Below are 22,532 nucleotides of genomic sequence, written 5' to 3' on the forward strand. Positions count from 1 at the left end.
TTGCCTCGTCACGGTCCAAAATATAATATAAATTAAAAATTTTAAACATTTCTATCTGTCCTCTGACACCGTTCTGACAGTGCAAGCTCAGCGCCGCAGCAAGGAGCACTCCCGCTCCACCAGCGCCCTGAGCGGCATGGCTGATGAAAAGTCTGAGGTGTCCCAGGACGCTGACCACCACATGTCCCTCTACAGCAACGGATTCATGACCTCCTCTATCGGTAATGATCCACAACCAGCACAACAAACCTCACCTAATGCACGTGTTAGACTGGTGTAGCAGTAAATTTGAGCTAACAGACGAAGCGTAACGGTTTGTTGGTGTACTTCTTTGATCAGGGACACTGTGACTGTGCCTTATCTGTGGTTTCCTGTATTGTTTTAATGTCTGCAGGCTACCAGCATGCTAAGACTGTGGAGGTGCAGCAGAGGTCTTCATCAGTGGCCACCCAGCAGACCACAGTCTCCTCTGTCCCCTCACAGCCTTCTACCACCGGGGTTAGTAACACATGTTCTCTTTCCACACTGCTCAGGCCAGTATGTGAAGCTTCAGACGGAACATAACAGCCCCTGACAGTCTTGTTTTTGCTGACCTCCAGTGGTTCAACCTCTCACCTCCTCGATTCAGAATCCTTTCAAACACAGATTTGGCAGAAGAAGATCAAAACTCACATTTCCTATTGTTATCAAATCTCATAAAACGACCAAGTCTGCTACACTCAACCTCAACCTCAAGCCCACCAGTTCCAAGTGGGACTACTTTCAGCGGCGCATTAAGGGTGTGGCTCGCTGATCTGTTTTTTATAGCTTTGGACAACAGTGGAGCTCTGTCACACAGAGGAATAAGATATGTCAGGCTAGTAGTGGATATTTGGCAACAAGAATATACAAATTCACCCCTCATTAAACTCTCACGCTCACACACTGACTTCTTTATTCTCTGCAGAAAACTGTGCGTGCCATGTATGACTACACCGCAGCCGACAGTGACGAGGTGTCCTTCAAGGATGGCGACGTCATCGTTAATGTGCAGTCCATCGACGAGGGGTGGATGTACGGTACTGTGCAGCGCACCGGCAAGACCGGCATGCTGCCAGCCAACTACGTGGAAGCAGTTTAAAGACAAAGCCCGCCCATCATCCCTCCAGAGAGGGCGAGACGCATCCACAGGGCTCACTGATTGGTCTTCCTGTGATCACAACCGAGGCTTAGTGCAATGTGTAGCTTGTAGTTTCCCGTAGGTCTGTCACTGTGTTTTAACTGTGTTGTAATTGTTGTTGCACAGTCTGTTATCATTCATATGCTGCTCCCCCTGTCGCCCGTGGATGTGACATCAGCATCATGCCGTGACACATATAAATATTTCTGATTATACATACTATGCCTTCTATGAATGACTGACTGTTTTAGATTAAGCTGTCCTGAGACGCCGTCCTGGAAAAGCCAGACTCACTGATATTCAACCTGGCCCATTATATTGTAAATTTCAAACACATCTAATATATATGTTTAACATTTCTTGTCCAAGTTTTCTCCTGAAAACAATGGGCTCAAATAGTTCCAATTATGCTTTTGATGGAAACTCTCTGGAGAGAAAGAAGGATTAGAATAATGAAACTTATAAAGGAGTCGGTCACCGTCTGCCTCCTCATGATGAAACCACTCCTGAAGAGTCGTACGAGACGAGCCTCAGTCTTCCCTCCTCTATACTGAAGGCTGCCCACTAATAGTGTGTGTGTTTTGTTTCTTCCGATTATTTAGGGATAAGGCACGTCCTCTACATTTAATCAGTAGCTAATAAAGCACACCAAGCTCCTGCTGCACTCTGCCTCCTTTTTTCACTCTGAACTTTGATCTTCTTCCATCATACATCTGCACACAGTGTCTCTCAGCGTGGGTTTTATGCTGCTCAGCATTTACAGAATAACTTAGCCGAGGCTAATTTTTGAAAGGTAATCTTGTCTGTGCTCTCTGGTTTACAATTTCAAATGCAAGAAGAGCAAAGAGAAGTGCGTCTTTGTGCAATGTTGTTTATTCAAAGGACCATTCCAACAGTGTTTCTTCTGCTCTCTGCAACCATTTCAGATCACTGTAGATTATTTTCCAGCAATTTGAAAAAGTTTAAAAAATAGATTTCCTCTGAGGTGCGTGCAGGTGAAAACATTTCATAGTAAAGAAACAGAAGTTATACAAAATCAATACAAAAAGAACACTGAATGCATGCTAGATTTGACCTTGATGCTGCACCGTAAAGGATTATTGGTACGATTCTGTGGTCAGGCAGCATTTAGAGACAGTTCATACAGCATGTTAGAATGAATGAGTGCCTTATAGATCAGCCATGAGCCATGGAAGGAGATTTGGGGTTGCCAGGTTGTGATCTTTTAATTCATCCTCCTCCAGCAGGGCACTTGTTTGTTTTTAGCTCTTTGGTTGATCAGGTAACCTGCTGCAATGGACTGTTTGACCTCTGACCTTCTGGAAAAGTGATCTGGATCAAAAATTCATTTATTAGCAATTTATTAACATTTAAAATTAAAATGTATAGTTGTAAAAACCCTTTATTTCTATTTACATTATACATTTAATGACATTATTAATGGCTTGACTATGAATAACTCCCTAGAGATGTTTCACATCCTGGCAACTCAAAAGCTGATCAAATGAATGGCTTCTGGCTGATCTGTAAAAAATGAGTAAGTGATTGGTTTTTCTTTAATAAAGTAATTAGTCACAACTTCTAGTTACTTTCTAAAGAGTGCCTTATTAGAAAGTGGTGACGGATTATTTCTCCACATCACAGTTTAACTGCAGGCATCGTCACAATGACGTAAGAAGGCAATAATTTGACTTTCTCCAGGCTGAAGCACAAAGTGATGAATCTTTACTAATGCTGCTGGCTGATACCAGCGAGTCCTCCGTTACATGAGCTGCTGCTGAGATCTGAGGCTTGTAAACTGTCTTTTTGGCTCAACATGTTTTGGAAAAAGAAAAAAAAAACCCTCCTCTCTGTTGTCAGCTCAGAGCAGGTCAGGGAGACACACTCACATCTGGTGCCAGTGTGGCTGCAATGCCTCTATTCGAACGTCACAGATGACTTTAAGGCTCTTGAGCTTCCTGGCTTGCTTCTGGTGAAGCCGCCGCTTTCTGTCACATTGCGTCAAATGATTCTGATACTGTTTTCTTCATATGACGTTGGGCTTGCGTTGTGGCTCGGACTCCACTGTTCACATTTCAGTCAGCTGCTCCCCTGCTGCAGTGTGAGCAAACCCGCCCGCTGGTGGTACTGCTTCTCCTTGGCCTCTGCGATCTTTGCTGACACATCCACCGGCTTCTCGAAGAAGTTCACCAGCGGCTGCTCGGTCAGCAGGGACGCCAGGATCTGAGCGTAGCTGACTGTCCACTCCATCTCTGCCGTCGAGCTGCCGTCGCCTCTGCTGGCGTCTTCAGCAGTCACCTGCACGGAGCCCACTCCTTTCACCTCCTCTTGGCTGGTGACCTCTGACCCGGAGTTGTGTGGGCGGTGGCCGGCCTCGCCGATCTGCAGCACCAGACTGGTGACTGTAGCGATGGCCTGGAAGAGGTCGTTCTCCTCCGGGTCTCCGTGGAACATGCTGTAGAGCGTTTTGCAGAACTGGATGAACTCGTGCTGTGGACGAAGGGATGGAGGGGCTTCATATCAGTGTTCCATCACATGACATTTTTACCCAATTATATGACAGACCAACAGATTTGTGCTGAAACACTCACACAACATTGTTTAGTATATTGGTAGAAAATTACTCAGCAATTTTCATCGATGAACATCAGATCAAAATACCAAAAAAATCATTTTTAAGCAAAAATTCTCTGCTTGCAGCTTTTCAAACGGAACGATTTGCCACTTTTCTCTGTTTTGTCATTCACTATCAATGTAAAGTCAGTATGTTCCTTTGGGCTCTTGGAACTTGGTATTTTTCAATATTTTCTGACACTTAAAGACTAACAATTTAACTGCAAATTAATTGACATTCAAGAGAATTGTTAATTGCAGCCGGGCATACATCCATGATGAGGATGCAAAGCATATCTCTGTCTGGCTCGATGCAGATGCATCATCATCAGAATAGTGGACATGGATGTTGTGCGCCCAGTCGAAATTGGGGGTTATGCACAAAATCAGTCAAATAAACTGGGAAACACTGTGAAAGAGGCACTTTAACGTGACCGAAGCAAGAGAGATAACTTTCAGACTGGTCTAACGGCTTAAAGTTTGATGACATTCATTTTGTCTTTTCTTTTTTGACACTACCACTGGGTGGCGCAAAAGTCACAAATATTCAAATTCTATGCACGCTGTAGTGGCTTTCAGTAGAGACTGTCCATCTTATATTTTGCTACGTGTGTCCATAGGTTAGTTTTTAGTGTAGTTTATGAAAAGGAAGAGAGAGAAGCACTTCACAAGAAGACGAAGACTGTGCATATTCACACTTTACACACTTTAGAGGTGATATATGTGAAGCACCACTTTAAGCAGAGGTGTTGCTGAGGGCCAGCGTTCTGTGCTGGGTCAGCATGTTGCAGTACCTGGTTCATGAGCGGCAGAGGCTTCTCCGCATCTTTCTCCTTCTCTTTGGCCAGATCTTGCAGCATCTGCTTCAGCTGCTCCTGGTAGTCTTTCACTTCATCTTGAACATCTGGAACAGCAGTCAGCACACAGTGTCAGGCTTTGTTCAGTCAGACACAACCCATGTGAAACACATTACACGCTGCGTGTGTTTCTTCTGTTCCCTTGTGTTTTCTTTAGCTGCAGTGTGTTGCGTTGAGCTAATTAATCATCAACAGCTGATGAACTGTGTCGTGCTTGAACCAACCAGAGGGCAGATTAACATAGAGGGGTCTGTTTGTGGACAGCAGAGGGCTCTTCATCAGAGAGGGGTCATCTTCACTTTCTGTTAGAGCTGCAGGCACAAACACACACATTCATAGGTTAATAAATTAAGAAGTCACTCACAATCCCTCACTTCATCTTGTAACTCTCATGGCTTTCATGGCGTAAACAGAGTGAATAACCTGGTGGGATGTGCAGACGGTACAGCAGCCTTATCTTCTCATTCAGCTCTTCACAGTACAAAGTGTCTGAGGAGAGAGAGAACACACAGAGCAGATCAGTCAAACAGGATGAACATACAGCAGAGTGCGACTGGGCCTTGATTCTTCTTGTCTGCCTTCCCTCTCTTTACCCACCCAGCCAGCCTGCAAACTCTCTAAAGGTGACCAGGTTGTTGCGGTCCTGGTCCAGCAGGGTGAAGGTGCGGTTGGCCAGCGTGTCGGCGTGCTGGGTCGAGCCGCCGGGCCACGGCGTCAGCAGCCCGTACAGGCTCTTGAACTGGGGCCGGTCCAGCCGGTACTGCCGCTCCACGTAGGAGCAACCAGAGTCACCGTAACGCCAAGCTGCCGCCTCCGCCGCCGCCACGGAGCTACTGTCACCCCAGTAAAGACTGATGAAGTGCTCCGTCTGAAGGAGGAGAGAAAGAGCGGGGGATGAGGAGCACGTTGTGTTTCCATTGGTAAATGGAAAAGAGGTAAGAGGATACCTTGAAGAGGTCGTAGACGTCAGTCAAGTTCTCTGGAGAGATGGAGACATCTGGAGACACCAATCTCAGCTGCACGCACAAACACACACACACACACACACACACACACACAGACAGGGAAGAGATGGAGGCTTTAAATAGTTTCGAACTCAGACTGTATGTCAGTATCATGCTTCCACTCTCTGCCTGCTCACAGTGTTTTCTTTGATGGTGTCTTCGTGAGCCTGCAGCACTTGGATTCTGTGTCGACAGCGAAGCCTCTCAATATGCCTCACTGTCAGGTCCCCGAATTTCTGACGCAAAGAAACGCAAACAGCAGAGAGGAATTGGAGCATGTCATCTTCACCAGTGATGAAGACTGTATTTGGGTAAAGGCTCAGTGTTTTTAAAATAAAGAAATCGATTGCAGTAAAATGCAATAAAGAGCAAAAGCAATGAACATCAGTTTAGATGATCAGACTCGTGTTCTTCTCACCTCATAGGAAGCGTTGATGAGGTCAGTGATGTTGGTGTGACTCACAGCAGGGATATCAGTGTCGCTGCCGCCGCCCTCCAGCGCAGCGGGCGGGGACGCCGGATCATGAGACGACTCTTCACTCCCAACCTGCTCCAGGAAACTGCACAGCACAGAGCAGAGGGTTCACTTCCTGTCCCTTCATACGCTCTCAAACAAAAAAGACAACCCGCTCACTCCACTCAGAAATGTTAGATATCATATTTGTTTGTTGTTTGCATCATCATCATTGTTGTTTTTTGTGTTATGAGTGCAAGGTTTTAGGCTGCTGAGTGAGCATGATTCAGATTTTCTTTCATGATGCAGCTCATCAAACCTGAATCAGTCATCTACCTTGTGAGAATCATGAGTGCCTGTCCATCGTCTGTGCTGGCAGAGAGCTCTGCAGAATTGGCCTCCAGCACCGCCAAACCCAGCTGGAAGATGGCTTTGATACCATGGAAGAAGAAACAGTCGACCACACAGATGCCGCTGTGGAAGGGCAGGACGCTGAGGAAGAGGGTGAGGAACCAAGAGAGGGAGACGGAGGAGAGGGCGGAGAGGTCCGGGACCTGTTCAGCCAGTTCTGGCAAACGCTCCCTGATCAGCTCCTCAAACACCGACTGGTCCACCTGAGCTCCTGCAGGGGGCGATAATGCAGTCAAACAGGCATCAAGCACTGGGGGGTGTGTTTGAGTGTGACAGCTGGTGTCGGGGTGGAGGCCTCATGCACAAACATGTCAAAAATTGAAATTTTGAAAGTGCTGACACAAGATTTTTTTTCTGCAAACAAAAGACATGTTAAATATTGTCAAACCTTGAGCAGTCCTACAAAGACTTTGTCTGAATTGAGCAGTCGAAAACATAACTTAGGGTTCAAATCAGGACATTTCATGACAGACAACAAAATCATGAATCTGAGCAGCCATGCCAGCTTGCTGTGACTGATAATTAAGAGTTATGTCCATGTTCTTGTATGTACTCATGGTTTTGACCCATAGATGGCAGTAAAGGTGTTGTTACTTAACCTCATGCACACAATGTCTTCACTGAACAACTACAACCTGCTGTTTGAAAGACAACAACCATTTCACCCCACTCAGCCTAAATATAGAAACATTAGTCTTCTTACCAGGATGAATTCATTACTGTTTTTCCTCTTGTTTTTTAGGGAAATTGTTAATACTGATAAAAAGATAAAATAAGTCCAGCCTTATCTTTTGTGTTGAGTTCATGCTCCACATAACCACCATAACATCTGGACGTTAACACAAAGAGGAAATTGCTTCAAATACATCTTTCATGTCAAAAACAAACAGCCTCACAAACACAGGAAATAAGCCCTTATTTTAGTGACCAAATATAAATCTTTAGGCTGTTTGTTGTCTGAAAAGCAGCATTGGAGACAAAACAGGCTCAGTATGAAGTCAGATGGCAGATAAATAATACAACCAGAAAACAAACAGCCTGCGTGCTTTTAAACACAGAGCTCTAATGTGAAGCTTAAAAATTCTTCACGGCGATCTCTTCTCGTCTGACCCCTGACCTCTTACCTATGACCCTGCGGTTGAAGTAGTCGGGCAGCATCCTCTCACAAACTGCCACCAGCAGCCAGAAAGCTTCTTCTTCTTTAGCGTAGAGCAGCAGCACCGACGCCAGGATGTTCATGGACTGGACAGAAGAAGAGGAGGAAGGAGGCATTTACAGATTTCACTGCATGATTGTTTTGATTTAAGGACATGCAAGCAGTTAAAAAGTTACATCTGTCCAATCTACAGAGCAGCAGCAGGAGCCACATCAGTAGAAAAGTACAACTCATGCTATGACTGACCACCACAGCTGCGTCCGCTAATGCGACTTCAGGGCCCTACCTGACAGTATCCGATCTTGGGGTTGCGGTGAGCGTAGGCGGTGAGGACGCGTCTCAGCGCCGCGATGCCGGTGGGGTTCTGAAAGGCGGGATGGTCCGGCAGAGAGCGGTGAAGGTCCCGCTCGATCTCCTCTGTGGCCAGGCTGCTCTGACCCATCGACTTCTGCACCAGGCTGGCGTAATAGCCCTCATGAGACTCCAGCTCTGAGGACGCATCTGCACAAACACGAGGTAGAGGTACGGTCAGTATCAAAAGGCTTCCTTCTCAACTCTCACCCACATCATAACACAGCATTAAGGCAATAAACTGTTCACAAATATCAGCTTGAAGCCTCTTCAAAAGCAGCAAATGATGAGCAGCAGCAGCAGTGAATTGGGAGGGTTCAGGGGCAGAAACAGGTGATTTTGACCTAGTGAAGCGACAGAAGTGACTCTGATTGACAAGACCATGAGAGGAACATCTGAGGCAACAAGCTACGAGGAATATACAGGACAGCTCATCCTGTGTCATCACACTGATCACACACACAGTAACACACACATCACCTGCCTGAGGGAGAACGCCTGGTGATCACACGGACGGAAAATCCAGCCAGTGTGTTGTTGTTTACATGGAGGAATTAAAATCAGTCTATTTTCAGTTCCAGAACAGGTTCCGTTGATCAGTTTCAGTTCCAGAAGCTGATCCCTCCTCAGTGAGGCTGAGCAGAGGAACTGACAGCAGACCAGAGTAGAAGCTGGAACTTTGGTTTTGACTGAAAAAGTGTCGTCTGGAACAAGTGTGGAGGTGCAGCAGATGGAGAGTGGAGGACGTGAAGCCTGAGCTGTGTTCAAACCTACACCTTTGTTTGTTAGGCCTAAAGTCAGAACTCACCAGCCCTTTAATGCAAAAGGCTCTGAGGAAACATCACCCATCAACAGCGTTCAGAAGCTTCGTGCTTCTCTCGAATCTGTCTGAACAGGCGTTTTCACTTTCCCTCATGTCATGACTGCAATAAACACTGGCCTCACTGAGCAGGAAGCCGTTACAATCCTTCCTCAAATCACTAGTTTATACTCGTGCTGAATGCATTTTAGACAGACTTTGCATAATATTGTTGTGCATGAGATTGCGGTTATATAACAGAGGGTACAATAAATGTTAGAAACATCAGCATAAAACATTAGAATTAAACAGCACCATAAACTAAGGCCTCCAGAGGGACCACAGAGTTCTTACTTCTGAATGTGTGTATTGTGTTTTTTTTTGCAAATGATTTATATAAAATAAAAAACACAGTAAAAGTTGGCCTACTACTTAAGTTACACACACACACACACACACACACACACACACACACACACATCAGAAAATGGGCCGGTCTTAATGTTAGCCAACACCAGTACTGTTTTTGATCATGTTTCTATTGCAAATGCAACCAAGCTGTTATAGATCATCATCATCATTATTATTACTATTAGACTACAAGTCCTATGAATAACAGACTACAGTGGAGCATCGTCCTGGTGCTGCTTTGCGGCAGCGATGTGGCTGCAGCGATAATGGCACACATGATAATACCATGATCCAGGCCAGGCAAGGACGACCCAGGCGGCTGACCCTAAAACAGCCTTTTAGAGAAGTGTCAGATTGCTGCTCTGGCTCTCATGGAGAAGCCCTATCGTTTTACTGTTATCTATCTTCATTTTACCAGAAAGCGTCATCCACAGCTCCCCTCGCAGTGACTCTGGCATCCCCATGGCAACAAGTCTTTGGATCTTCTCTGTGCGGAACATGTGGACGCCGCGACCGAACTCCAAGAAATGCTCCTCCCACAGCCGCTCCTTCACCTGCTCCATGCTCTGATACAGACACACACATTCACAGGTAAGCATGCTGACGAGCTGAGTGTGCTCGTAACATACATCATAACATATAGAATAATAGATCATGTGGGTGAACCCTGTCTTCAGACTCCACTCCACCTTGTTGCCGTTGCTTCCTGGTTGGCTTTGTTGGAAGGCTGTCATCAGAGCCTCGCAGTTGACAGTGTTACGCAGAACCTGCTCCTCAATCTCCTCCTCATCAGAGTACCCAGTGTCATAGTAGAAGGTGTAGTAGGGTGTCGGGGAGCTCTGAGGAAAAAATGAGGAAAAAACATCAGCTTTTTGCAGGAATGAATGTTTCCACGTGTCAAACCTGAGCAGTGGAATGGATTTTAACATGAGGAGCTTCAGTTTGACCTCATGCTGTGTTTCTCATGATCAGGGTGCGACGTCAGACTCACATTTCCTCCTGTGTAAAAAACTTTAGCTTAAATTTCTCTTCCAGTGCATATATATTGGCCAATTTATCCGAACAAAGACAGCTGTGAAACAGCCTCCAGAAGAATAACTGACACATAAAGCTGCTGGAACATTTCCATTCACGTACCACACTCCTCTTGCCGTCCTTCCTGCTGCGGAACATGGACCGCTTCCACTGCAGAGCTCGCAGTCTGGAGTTCAGGCTCTCCACCAGCTCGTTCCTGTCCTGCAGCTCGATCAGCTGGAAGGCCTTCTTAGTGCGAATGCTCACGATGACGGGGTTGGGAAGCAGGCTGGTGCTCTCTGCTTTCTCTATGGACAACACCTGATGAGGAGTAAACGGGGCTTAGCTCATCTACATCTACATCTTTTACAAATCAACAGGCACAATTACTACTGCATTTGTGCAGTTGTGACAAAGCCAATCAACCCCAGATTCTTCGACTCAATACCTCAGTATCAGTAATGACTCTTCACGACATACTGCCTCCCTACGAGACACAACTGAATGACTTACAGTGACTAACACAGCCGGTAAGATGAGAAAAAACTAAAGCTCAACAGGACGTGCAGAAACAAAGAGATCACAGAGGTTAAAAGAATCTGGTGGAGCAGAAGGGGATTTATTCACAGTTACAGATTAGGGAGGTGGAAGTGATCACACTGTTCTGAAGACAATGCTTCAGAGGAAACAGAGGATCATATGGCAGCAGTGGGGGAAGGAAAGTGTTCATGACTCCTCGCAATGCTCATAAACAGACAGAGAATCTGCCTGCAAATCTCTGCCTAATACAAGGAACTAAACCAAACTGATAATACTCGGATAAAATCTACCATGTTCAATTTTTGGTGAACAACTTTGAGTATGCAGTTTTATTTCCACATGCACCTTTAAAGAATCTATTCCAACCTAGAAGCTACTTGGCTGAACAGCAGAGATTCAATTCCTGACATCTGAATTTTCATTACAAATTCCTCAGTGGCCATTTGAATTTCTAACAGGCTGAACTTGTCCTTTAACAAAACAAACACACAGGCTAACTGCCTCTTGTGTTACTGCGGCAGATAACATCGTCCTCTGCATTATAATGTGTTAGTGTGTGAGAATTATCAGCCACATGAAATCAGTCCGTGTGTTACTCTTTAACCAGCAGCTAGCAGAGTAAACACACACTGTTTAACAATCTCACCTACAAACGCATGACCAAAACACTGCCCTCCTTCAGATTAAAGTCAGTCAGGACAAAGAGGCAGACTGGTCACTGGGTTTGTCCGCTCAGAGGCTGGAGAGCTGTGTCGGAGGAGCTCTGGTAAAGGAAGCTTGTCGATGTCTTCTACTGCCTGATGGAGCTTTATCTTTCGCCCATTTTCAGCATGACCAAATCCATATCACACACTTCAATCTGGCCGTCCCCATCAACTTGTAGGGTTGAAAAACATCCCTTCATATCTGCAGGTTTTTACATTCAGGTGGTCAACACTCACTGCTAATTATGTTATCTGATCTCAGTCAGTGAACCGATGTTCTGGGCCTTTACAGTCATTTACTTATACTAAGCGACAGTATAGAGCTTTACTTACAGCTAACTGTGCAGGCAGTCATAACTCCTGGACCCTGTCCTAGTTTATTTATGGCTGTAATTATCTTGTGAGCCATTCAAAGGCACCATCCTGGGGTAATCTTGGATGTTTTGGACTTGATGAGAACCACCTACATGCACCCGTAGCTGTTCTGTCAGACTAGGTACATTAACATAAAATAATGCAACACTACACTCGAGTAGACCGCATCATTTGGGGGCAGGTTTGGCCAACATGCCTGCAGTCCTCCAAAGTTTATACCTTAGTAAGGTCTGAAATGGCACACAGCCAGTCACGGACCAGTGAAGCTTAGTTTCTGTGTTTTTATCATTAACAGGTAAGATGGCCAACAGGACACATTCCTTTAAACTCCACATTGTGCTCCTGATGAACAGCGAGCCTCAGTGAGACCGCGATGCAGATACTGTACCTCTGAGAGGGGTAGGAGCAGGATGCAGCTGCCTTCCTCTCGGCTGGAGAAACACAGATAACTGTCTGTGGTGTAAAGAGTGCCGGCTGTATGGCAGCGTGCGTGCGGTGTCCATATCGAACAGGAGGCCACCTCATGGAGTTTCTCGCCACGAGGGAGCCGAAACAGGGCCAGGACGTACTCCCTCAGTGCCTGTTCCTCTAGGATCCTGGGATGAAGATGATGAGGGGAAGAGTTAGGTGGTAACACACAGATGAAGCTTGGAAAACCAGGCTTGGAGGTAACAAATAGATCTTGGACATATTCCACTATTGAGTCTTCAGGTTCATCAGACTTGTATACAGAGCTGCGAGAGAATGTCAGCCACTCATTAAATGTCACTTAAAAGTACTCAAGATGCAAAGGATAAAGTATTACTTCTAGTAGTGAAAGAATTTCCCCTCTTTGTAATCTTGCAGTTGACCTTTGTCTAACAACAGAAGTACTTCAGTAGGAGAGACCTCAGGAAAAGGGATCATTTACGGCAAACGGTTAAACAGAAGAGCCTCTGTTCTCTGAGGGAGTCCTCCAAGAACCTGAGCAGCAACACGGATTCCTCTAGAATGAATCCACCTCAAAGAGCAGCTTAACACGCCCTGAAAATCATGTTGTTGCTGACCTCTGGTGGTTTAATTTCTCACCTTGTGGTAGTGATGCACAGATGTACTCCAGGACACTGTGACATCACCGTTGGGCGTGGTTATAGGTGCAACAGATCACAATTCTGACCACACCCAAAAACACGCATCACTGATGCTTGAAACTGGGTGAAACACTAAAGTTCAGCCTGCAGTTAAGTTACTTTTGAATAAATATTAAGTCGTATTTCATGAAAAGCACCAAAACTTTGCACATAAGGATGATAACCTGCTGCCGCTCAGCAACAGGTTATAATGGTTGTGCTGTATATCTGTATTGATACGGCTGGATGTTACTAGTCAGCTGGTAGCCAAGAAGCTGGAGCATGAGCAAAACAGTCGATGTCAACCAGCTAATGCGAGCGTGACTCCAGTGCTCTGTCTGAACTGCACTAATGCTATACTCCAGTTTGGAAATGTTGACATCTGAAAACAAAATGCAGCACAGAGGATTGTGGCGAGGTCACAAGACGAGCAGAGAGATGTAACATGAGCCAGTCTCTCTGTCGTTATGCATGATAGCTTACCACAGTACAAGGCCAGGATAGAGAGTGCTGCTGGGTGGAGTTCATAGCATAGTTGTACACTCCCGTCTATAATTTTCATCTTGAAGGACCAAGACAATACTCTGGTTCACTGGACAACATCATGTGATTGCTGTTAGAGGGGGGCAGAGTTAGCCCTGCTTTATGCTCCAAATAAAAGGAAATTTCAAGTCTTTGTCTAAGCAAACAGTGCTCCTCAGCTCTATGCATCAACACCTGCAACTGCTCGACACTATGATTTCTTTATGTGTGCTTCAGTATTTATTTGTATTACACGTGTTTAGAACATGTGTTTCTAGTCTGGTCTTCTTTTACTAACACTGTTCACATCTCAGCTCTTTCTGTAGGCCTACGAGCTGCAGGGAGGATGCTAGCATTGCATTTTAGGGATGTCTGGTTAGCCTTTGTGAAAACAACAGATCCATTTTTGGGTTTTTCCGCTGTACAGAAATGCATGAGGCAATTCCTTGAAAATTGGGAGAATAGAGGTCTTCAGTGTTATTGGAGTTGGTCTAAAATGCAACACACAGGCACGTTGTGTATATATGGATGGATATGGGGGCAGATTTGGAGAGGGGCTCTGCCTCCAGGCTGTCATGAGAGGCAGCATTCTGCCCTGCTTCACTAGCAGCCAAAGTCTGGTTTGAGCCCTGAGGAGGTGAGTTCAGTTTTAGGTTACAGAAAATGTGTAGTATTCTGGATAATTTCAAAGGAGGCAGCAAAAAGACAAGTGTAACATCTTCTTGACAGACACAAAGGGTCTGTGGGCGATGACTTTTAAATCAGCACAAGCCTCAGTTAAAAGGCTTTTGATCCACTTAGCTGGATTTTTTCACTAAAACGTTGACACTCTGAGTGAGCACCTGTTGTTGGTTAAGATGTAATCTAAATTTACAGCTGCATAACTAATGATGTTCTGCATGATTTATGTCAGCCAGTGAGAATATAAAGTGACAGTTGTGCAGCAGAATGTGACATGACATGTTTTTACATGAAGACAGAAAACAGCAGTGCATGCTGTTAGGACTGGGTTACAGATGCACAACACAAACCGTGATTAACTCCTACTTCAGCACTGAGGAGAATCTAAATTAAGAAGTAGATGAGTTTATTGAGAGTGAATACAGGAAGTACTATTTTTCTGACTTTTTTATATATTTTACATTCAGCAGCTCATTTCCCATGCATGGTGATTTCCCATTTGTCCATTCTGGGCTCTCCATGGTTTCGGTGCTCTGTCTGTGTACTTTCTATTTCGTCTTCCTTTTTTCATCTCTTGGCACTCAAAGACCTCCGCTATCTACTGTAAATACAAAAATACACTTACTATCCACAGGTCCTACCACCCAGTCGTACGTCTGTCCAGCTTAGGGAGTTTACTTTTAACTCGACTTCCTGTTCTGGTTTTGAGGTTTTTACATGGCCAGAAATAGGTAACTGTTTATCACAGCAGCATCTGAGGAACAATGTCAATGCAAGTTCTGTTTGTTTCAAGGGGTTTCACGGACACAGAGAGCACACTATACATGTAAAAGCATCTGATAGCAAAAATAATAATAAAAAAAAATACATGTCCTATCTCACATCTGTTCAGATTCCACAAACATCTACAAGGCGTAAAAGTTTCCACCCGAATCTCATTTGCTTTACTCCTCTTTGTCGCTCTCTGGATGGATTTTTAAACTGCTCGTTGGATGGTCTAATAGCTTTGGAAACCCCCTCTCCGACACTCCCACCTCTCTGACATCCGATTAGGCGGAGCTGTATCCATTTCTGTGACTTTCTGAAACTGACAGTCCCACATTCATACCCACTTCGCGCCATGATCGGCCAGCTGTGTAGTGAGACAGCAGCCAGGGTTTCAACTTCTCTCTCCAGCTCTCTTACTCATTCATGAAAGCCTTTCATCACTAAATTTGGTATTTGGGAAGTCACCTGACACGAAAAGGCATCCTTGCAGTGACGCGGCCAGTTTATTTTGGTAACAGACACCAGAACCAGCACTGACCTCTTGGTGATGCGCGTGGGCTGCTGCAGGACTCGGTCCAGCTCCAGGCCTTCGCTGTCCAGCAGCCGCCTGAGGGCAATGTCAGCCAGCTGACCTATGACCCCGAATGCCTCGTCCAGGTTCAGGAACATGGAGAATTCCCTCTGCCGCTGCCGCGTGCTGACCCGGATCGCCTCCGTCATCAGCCCGGTGGAGACCCGCTCCAACCGTGTCATCTCCGCCCAGGGAATCACAAACTTGACTGGGGAAGAAAGAAGAGACCATTAAATCACATTTTCCTGGCAAATGATCCCTTTGTTTAACTACTTTCATAGCATTTGTTAGAAACTTCTGAAAGAAATGAAGACAATAATCGTGTGTGAGTTTCAGCTGAGCAGTGACTCCACATGTGCAGCACTTAAACGAAAGACCAGTGTGCCGTTCACATAAGCTGTTTGGGAACACGCTCGAGCATTTGCAAAGGCTGCCACGATCACAAATGGTGTCAGCATCGCATTTGACAAATGACTGCTGCGAATAAATTAGCAAGTTTGCAAGGTTAGCGGAATGCCTGGTTGACTAAGTGTGAATCTGTGAACGAGTTCTAAAACATCATCAGTGACTTCTCTCAAACTCAAGTTCTTGTCAATCATTATTTTAAGTTTCTAACGACATTTTGATCATTTCCGACATACTTTTCTTTGGGTGATCACTGAAATCCATTGCAACCCAATGAAAAAGCTGCCGTCCTCACAAAGGAGCAAGCTGCAGCCTTGTCAGAGCCACCTTTCAACCACTCATGTAAGACAGTTTCAGTAGAGCACTCCTTTATCCACCTATGAGTGAAATACAAGCATGGGCTTGCAAACTTTTGGAAAATTTACATTGACAGTACACCTGAATAAATTATGGAGGGTGCCTTCCTGAAAATCAAAGCCCTCACTTTGGTGTACAGACCTTCCTTCCCCAGCAGGAAGGAGTAGAAGGACATGTGGTTGATGCTGAGGTAGAGGAAGCCCTGTCGAGGCACCCGGCCCTTCCAGCAGCAGCACGAGTAGTAAGTCACCAGTTTCTCCGACGATGGGAGGCCAAAGTGTAACTCGAACTTCAGCAGCACCTCCCTGAACTTTTCCGGGTCCTCCTCCTGGGCAGCCTGGCGACCCCGAACCTCCTCTGCAATAAGGCCCTACAGAGGAGGAAGCTTACAGTCATTACTTCAGAGCACTGCACGTGGACTTACATCATCAAAGGCATGAGGATTCAGGTTTCCATCATCGCCTATAATCTACAGTGAGGCGGATGTTTTCCTTTGATCCAACAAATGCCTTGAATCCTTTTTAAATCCACAGAGAAAGCTTTGTCAACACGTCTCAAAATCTGAACTCCTCCTCTTTTGGGATTCAAGCCAACACTGGCAGGTTTCACACCTTGACTTTTCCTCTGACAAAGCTGGCAACATCCTCCTTGTTCTCAAACACAGACAGAGAGTGAAGCAGGTTGTGGACCAGCCAGTCCCAGTGCTTGTTCACCTCCTCTATGGCAGCTCCTGACGGACAAGAAGACAAAACCCAGGAGGGAGTTTAACAGCTGTGACCTTTCTAACGAGTCAGATGAGGGTACATAAACAACACAGAGGAGGAGACTTAATGGTTCATCTCACCAATGGCAATTACCCAGCTGATCTGGGAGCCGGGAACCTGGAGGAGGATGCGGAAGGGTGTGACTCTGGCATTGGAGTCCAACACTGTGTCCAGCGCCCCCACCAGGAGACCTGCAGAGACAAAGAACCCAGAGAATGAGACTGAGGGTGAAATGATGCTATCCCTGAAACAGAGCTCAGGCAGCAGTGACTTCATTACTATTATTAATACTTGCACTTACAGTAGTGACTGTACATTTCCATACTACTGATGGACATTAAATGAATTCAAGGAAATGACACCTGGTGTGCTTACTGTCCTGATCAAACAGCTCTTATAATAAAATATGGGAACAGTTTCAATGGCAACTTGTCCATCAACATGCTGATTTGCTTTACTCAAAGGCGTAAACACCACAGAGAGGCAGAGCGAGCAGCACTGCAGAGAAAGAGAAGCAAAGTTTATTACAATTTAGATGAGTCTAATTTAAAAACAGGATGATCTCAGTATGTAATCAGGCAGGTGATGAACTCCTGTCAAACCAATCAGTTCAGACTGCAGACTAAAATCTGTTCAGAGGACACTCACTGGTGATCTCTACGGTTGCAATCAACTCCACAGATGTTCAGAAGAATAACTTTGGCCCTAAGAACCAATGATGTTGAATGACTGCAGGCAAATCCAAACAGCCCAAAAACACACAGGTCAACTGTGCTGAACACAGGCTGGACGTCTGTCTGAAGAGGCTGCTGTCGTCACGTCTTTCCGACATGCTGAGAGCATGTGTTTGCAAACCGCGGCTAATCCACATCATGCTCTTCCAATAACATCTCTCGTGCTTTGATTCCTTATTTCCTCTGTGGAAAAAAAAGCAGTCAATAATCTGCCTTCAGAAACGAAAAGGAAGAAAGAAAACGTCCACCATGAAACAGCTAATTTTACATGTTCAAAACAACATTTTTTAAAGGCCACAAGTCTGCATTTTAGGGTTTGCTTCGCGGTCAAGTTCCAAATATTCCAAACCATAACGAGCGTCTGCACTCGTCGTGTTTCACTGTACTTTGTTTTGAATAGACATAGAGAAGGAATGCATGACATCAGGGTCGCACATGAGTGCATGTGGTGATTTTTGTTAGTTTTTCTGGGTCACCTCACCATGATCACACACAGACTGAGCTCTCAAAGGCACGTATGAGGCTGCTCAGTGTAAAATAAGCGTTGAAGTGTACAGACTGGGTCCCACATTATTTTTGAGGGCTCCTACGTCAGTTCGTGACCAGCAGAGGCAGCAGCTACACCCTTTCATACATTGAAAATGTGTCATGATGATTTGATGAAAGATAACACCAACCAACCAACCAACCAACGCCACCTGTAGGATATGAAAACATCCATGACAGGAAATCGTCTTCTTTAAGCTTTCCTTTGACCTGTTTCAGCATATTGAAGCATGCAAGCCCTGGATAGGATGAATCATGGTTACTTTTAATTATGACACGGTACACGTGAAGCTGTGACGCAGCTGTGACACATCACCTCTGGCGGACTGCTATTGGCTGATTCAAGGCGTGCTGGGGAGGCACAACTGATGTCCTTTTTTCTAACACTCAGCCAGCACTTAGACTTTCATCAAAGTTATGTTTAGCTTCTTCATACAAAGCTCCTCTGTCCAACTTTTCACTCCCTGTGGTATTTTACTTCTTGTGTGTTTTCCAGCCACCTTCCCTTTCGACTGTTAATGCATTTAGGCTTTCTAAGGCAGCACTATCAGCCAGATCAAACCAGCCTCCCACAGCAAAGGACAAGCCTGCATATCAAAGTCATGACTGAACAAGATGAGGGCAGTCAGATCTCTGTCTCTGCTGTTAGCGGTGCCCTCTCTGGCCTGGTACAAGACAAAATGCACATTTATAGCAAGTGTTAGATGGAGAGAAGAGGAAGAAGAACCAGTGTCAGCTCTCCCACGTGCTGGAGGTGGAGTGTATGTTTTAATTTAACAGCTTCAGGGTTGTCAAACCAGCAGTGGAACCACCTCACTCTGCCAAAAAGAGCTGCTAACCCTCAAAGCATTTCACAAGAAAGACTTTTAGAGTCTTGTTTAAGATTAGAAAGTATACTTTTTGTTCATTTTATTGTCATTATAGTCAAGAGTTACGTATCAGGCTAAATTTATTCACACAATATCATCTGTCACAAGCCTTAACGCAGCCCCCAAAAGGCACATGTTGGTGGGACCCTAAGCAGGTGTAGAAGCGTAAAGATAAAGTCTCCTCCAGCAGGCAGCTCTGGCTCTCTGCCAAATGTAAACCACATCTGAGAGTCAAAGCTGACCTGCCTGAAGCTGTGCACTCTGCAGCCTGGCAACACAAAACCGTCCGTCTGTCACCACAAAGCCCAGAGGAGGTTCACTCTGGTAAACTCTGCAGAAAAGGGAGCCAATAAGAATCATCACCTCTCTCTGCTGCTGGTCACACTGTGCTGTGGAGACATGCAGGCTACAGTCAACCTTTACGAGGCTTGGAGAGGAACAAAACAGAGATCAGCTCTGTCTGCAACGCCTGTTTGCTCTTGAATGCATCAGACTTAATTGTCTGCTAGTGCTGCTTTATGTCAATGCATTAAGTTAAGAAACAAGTGAAAGCGTCTCTGGGTGTGCATTGATTTCATAAGAGGAAGCTATTTGGTAATAAATAAAAACACAAACACTGGTATGAAGAGACTGATCCGCTGCAGATGTTATGCTGCCCAGCCCTTCTCAGAAATCCTGCTCAAAGTGTGTCGTCACTGCCATGATAAGGTCTGGAATGTGTGTTTTCACAGCTTTGAGACCACACTGAAGCTCAGTTTCTATTTCATCTCTGGAACAGGAAAATCAAAGAAAAAAACAGTCCGATCTGAGCCATAAAACAGGTGCTCTGTGCTGTTCCGTCAGCCCTGTGCGGCAGGAATGCCAAAGTGAAGGCCGTTTAATGAGTTAATGTTGAACGATGTGACAACAGGACTTGACCCTTAACCCCTCTCGCTATGGGAACAGCGGGAACAAACACATACACAAAGTAAACCCCGGCCAGGAAGTTCCCACTATTGAGAAGAGATCTGGCCGCCTTTCTCCACAGGAACAAAGACAGAGCATAAAGACGACACTGTATGAACTGGTTGCCTGGTTAATGGTGTCACTCACCACGTAAAATCTACTGTGCAGATGACTGCCAGTGTGTCAGCAAAGCCTGCGGCACAAATACAAAACACAGAGAGGAAGCGAGACAGAGGAAGCAGCAAACAGACCGCCATGGAGAAAGCTGTGGCTGTCAGCGGTGGGAAGCAGTCAGACGGGTTGCAGCTGCATCGACCATGTGGGCAGACATTTCTATAATAATCAGCAAATACAAGAACAGAACCCGTTCTGCAGGGAGAACAGCTCAAATCATGGCACGGCCATCGCAGCACAATCCCACAGAACAACAAACTTTTTATTCTCCGACAGGAAGTTAGAGGTCAGCTTCCCAGATGTGGACAAAGTGTAGATTAAACTGGATTTTGTTTGGGGATTAAGCAGGCAGGAGCGTGTCTGTGGTCCTGAACAGAGATCTGTACATACGGCACTGTTGTCTCGGGAATATTCTTCCTGAATGTTATACTTAACATTTATTATGTGTATGGAAGGAGAGAACAGGGATTATTGAACTAAGAGACCTGTGAAAAAAGCACATATTGAAACCTGCTTGTTTTGTGAGTCCAACACCAACAGATACTCAGTTTACAACTACATAAGACAGAGCACAGTGGCAGATCCTCACACTGGAGACGCTTCAGTCAGAAGGCTGATACAGATTTAAGATGGTTCGTACATCTCAGATCCCCAAAGCGCACACGACCAGGCTGACTGCAGCATTGTTTAAATAGCAATGATAACTGTTTAACATGAAGCACATCCGCTCAAAACGTAGAGCTGTCACGTTCACGCTGAAACCCTCCGTCCTGCTCCCAGTCTGGGCTTTGACACCTGTGTGAAACGTGTTTCTCTATAGAAGTGAGGACATTTGTTGACACAAAGGTTTCTTGTTGTCTCTTGTCTGCTCACAAAGTTTCAACCACAGCTGAGTGCTCTGGGTGGCAGCTGCAGCCTGAAATCTGTCTCAGGGCCAGAGGTTTGTTTAAAGACATCAGTTGCCCTGGTAACACACGGGGACAAAGGACCTGGATCAGGGGCTTTCCTGTGAACCTGGGACTGGAATAATCCGGGATGAAGTTCAGATCAGCAGACCCAGCTCCCTCTTTAATCCTCCCCTCTGGGGTAGCCCCTGTGGACACACCCTTGTTTACCTCCACTCGTGTTGTTTCTGTTTGTGTTGTTTACCTGTGGTCCTGACAGCTGTCTGTCATTGTTTACCTGTGCTCGTGCCTTTGTTGTGGCCGTGTGGCCCCTCCTCGTTATTGTGTTCTCGTGGTTGTTCTTTACCTGTGATCCTGCCTGTCGGCTCTCCGTGGCCTCTCCTCCTCTGCAGGAGGAAGAAGTCGTTGCTCCTCTCGGTCACCCAGAGCTTCAGGGCGTTTTTCAGCAGAACTTCCTCCGGGTTCAGCCACATATCTTCCAGCAGGGAGGGACCGGAGGAAGCCCTCCGCCGTCTGGGTCTCTTCAGCGGGGTGTAGAAGTTTTCTGTGCCCGTCCTCCGGCTCGGGAGCGGCCTGGTCGGTCCTACACCGACGGGTTTTCGGCGTTATCCATGACGATCCTGCGCTCCCGACAGCAGCAGGCTTCAGACTTCCTCGCCTCTGCTGCGCTTCCCTCACGCCCGATTTGCAGCAGCTGTACACACTGTACAAGATCGTCTATTTGAGATGATGACTCACTCTGTAGTTTTATCAGGTTCACAGTTTTGCTTAGCGGAGATGACTTCTTTTCTTCATTATCTGAGGAGCTCATCATATAGACCAGCGATGATTTTTAAATCATTTCATAAAATTGTTTTTGATCCCAGAATCATGAATGATCACAATAAACGCTTTTGTTCTATGTTTTTATTTTGGCAAAGAAAGATCTCAGTAATTATTCAATGATTCATTGAAATAAATAAATAAATAAATAAATTTACACACACACACACACACACACACACACACACACACACACACACACATATAGTTTCCTCAAAGACCATCGTTGTTCTTCTATTTGGCACTTTAACAGCTATTTGTTTTAGTTGATTCTCATGCTGAGAAGCAGAATTAGTATATCCATAAAAGTCCAGAACTGTAGCCTGTTGAGTTTATCTTTTTCCCCTTTCAAGAATGCAACTCTTGCACTACTTCCACTTACATTTTCACCAATTCTGAAAAAATCTGAATCTGATAGCCCCATTCATTTTCACCATGATTAAAGAAGAAGGTACTAAAGTCCCAAATTGACAGTAGCTCATTAAGGTGCAGCTAAATTACTTAGAACTATA

At 45.4% G+C, this 22,532-nt stretch overlaps 2 protein-coding genes across 2 annotated transcripts in view; one reads left to right on the forward strand and one right to left on the reverse strand.

The window, feature by feature from the left end:
• Nucleotides 1-1,823, forward strand: part of neb (nebulin) — a 59,823-nt gene extending 58,000 nt beyond the window's left edge. Inside the window, exons 138-140 of the mRNA XM_076747597.1 lie at nt 81-221; nt 395-498; nt 947-1,823. Coding sequence (XP_076603712.1) covers nt 81-221; nt 395-498; nt 947-1,120 — 419 coding nt within the window. The 3' untranslated portion in view covers nt 1,121-1,823. The remainder of the gene's footprint in view (nt 1-80; nt 222-394; nt 499-946) is intronic.
• A 196-nt stretch (nt 1,824-2,019) lies between these two features.
• tbc1d8 (TBC1 domain family member 8) lies at nt 2,020-21,849 on the reverse strand. Its single transcript, XM_076747671.1, has 20 exons — nt 21,545-21,849; nt 17,106-17,216; nt 16,873-16,991; nt 16,403-16,631; nt 15,467-15,707; nt 12,237-12,444; nt 10,353-10,550; nt 9,905-10,054; nt 9,631-9,781; nt 7,941-8,155; nt 7,623-7,740; nt 6,424-6,709; nt 6,052-6,193; nt 5,771-5,869; nt 5,577-5,645; nt 5,227-5,497; nt 5,053-5,118; nt 4,854-4,940; nt 4,567-4,676; nt 2,020-3,649 (listed from the first exon to the last, which is right to left on the reverse strand). The coding sequence occupies exons 1-20, from the start codon at nt 21,669-21,671 to the stop codon at nt 3,239-3,241; spliced, it is 3,408 nt and encodes a 1,135-aa protein (XP_076603786.1). The 5' UTR covers nt 21,672-21,849; the 3' UTR covers nt 2,020-3,238.
• Between the last annotated feature and the right edge of the window lie 683 nt (nt 21,850-22,532).

The sequence above is a fragment of the Chaetodon auriga genome, chromosome 13 (assembly GCF_051107435.1).
Source record: "Chaetodon auriga isolate fChaAug3 chromosome 13, fChaAug3.hap1, whole genome shotgun sequence".
NCBI classification, from domain to species: Eukaryota; Metazoa; Chordata; class Actinopteri; order Chaetodontiformes; family Chaetodontidae; genus Chaetodon; species Chaetodon auriga.

Bases quoted from the DNA above. Each gene is read 5' to 3' on its own strand.
- tbc1d8 (XM_076747671.1), bottom strand. From the start codon at position 21,671: ATGTGGCTGAACCCGGAGGAAGTTCTGCTGAAAAACGCCCTGAAGCTC. The intron at 10,055-10,352 runs GTACGTGAATGG...TTTTTTCCTCAG, and splicing joins AGGACGGCAAGAGGAGTGTG to AGCTCCCCGACACCCTACTA. The intron at 7,741-7,940 runs GTAGGGCCCTGA...TCTTCTGTCCAG, and splicing joins CCAAGATCGGATACTGTCAG to TCCATGAACATCCTGGCGTC.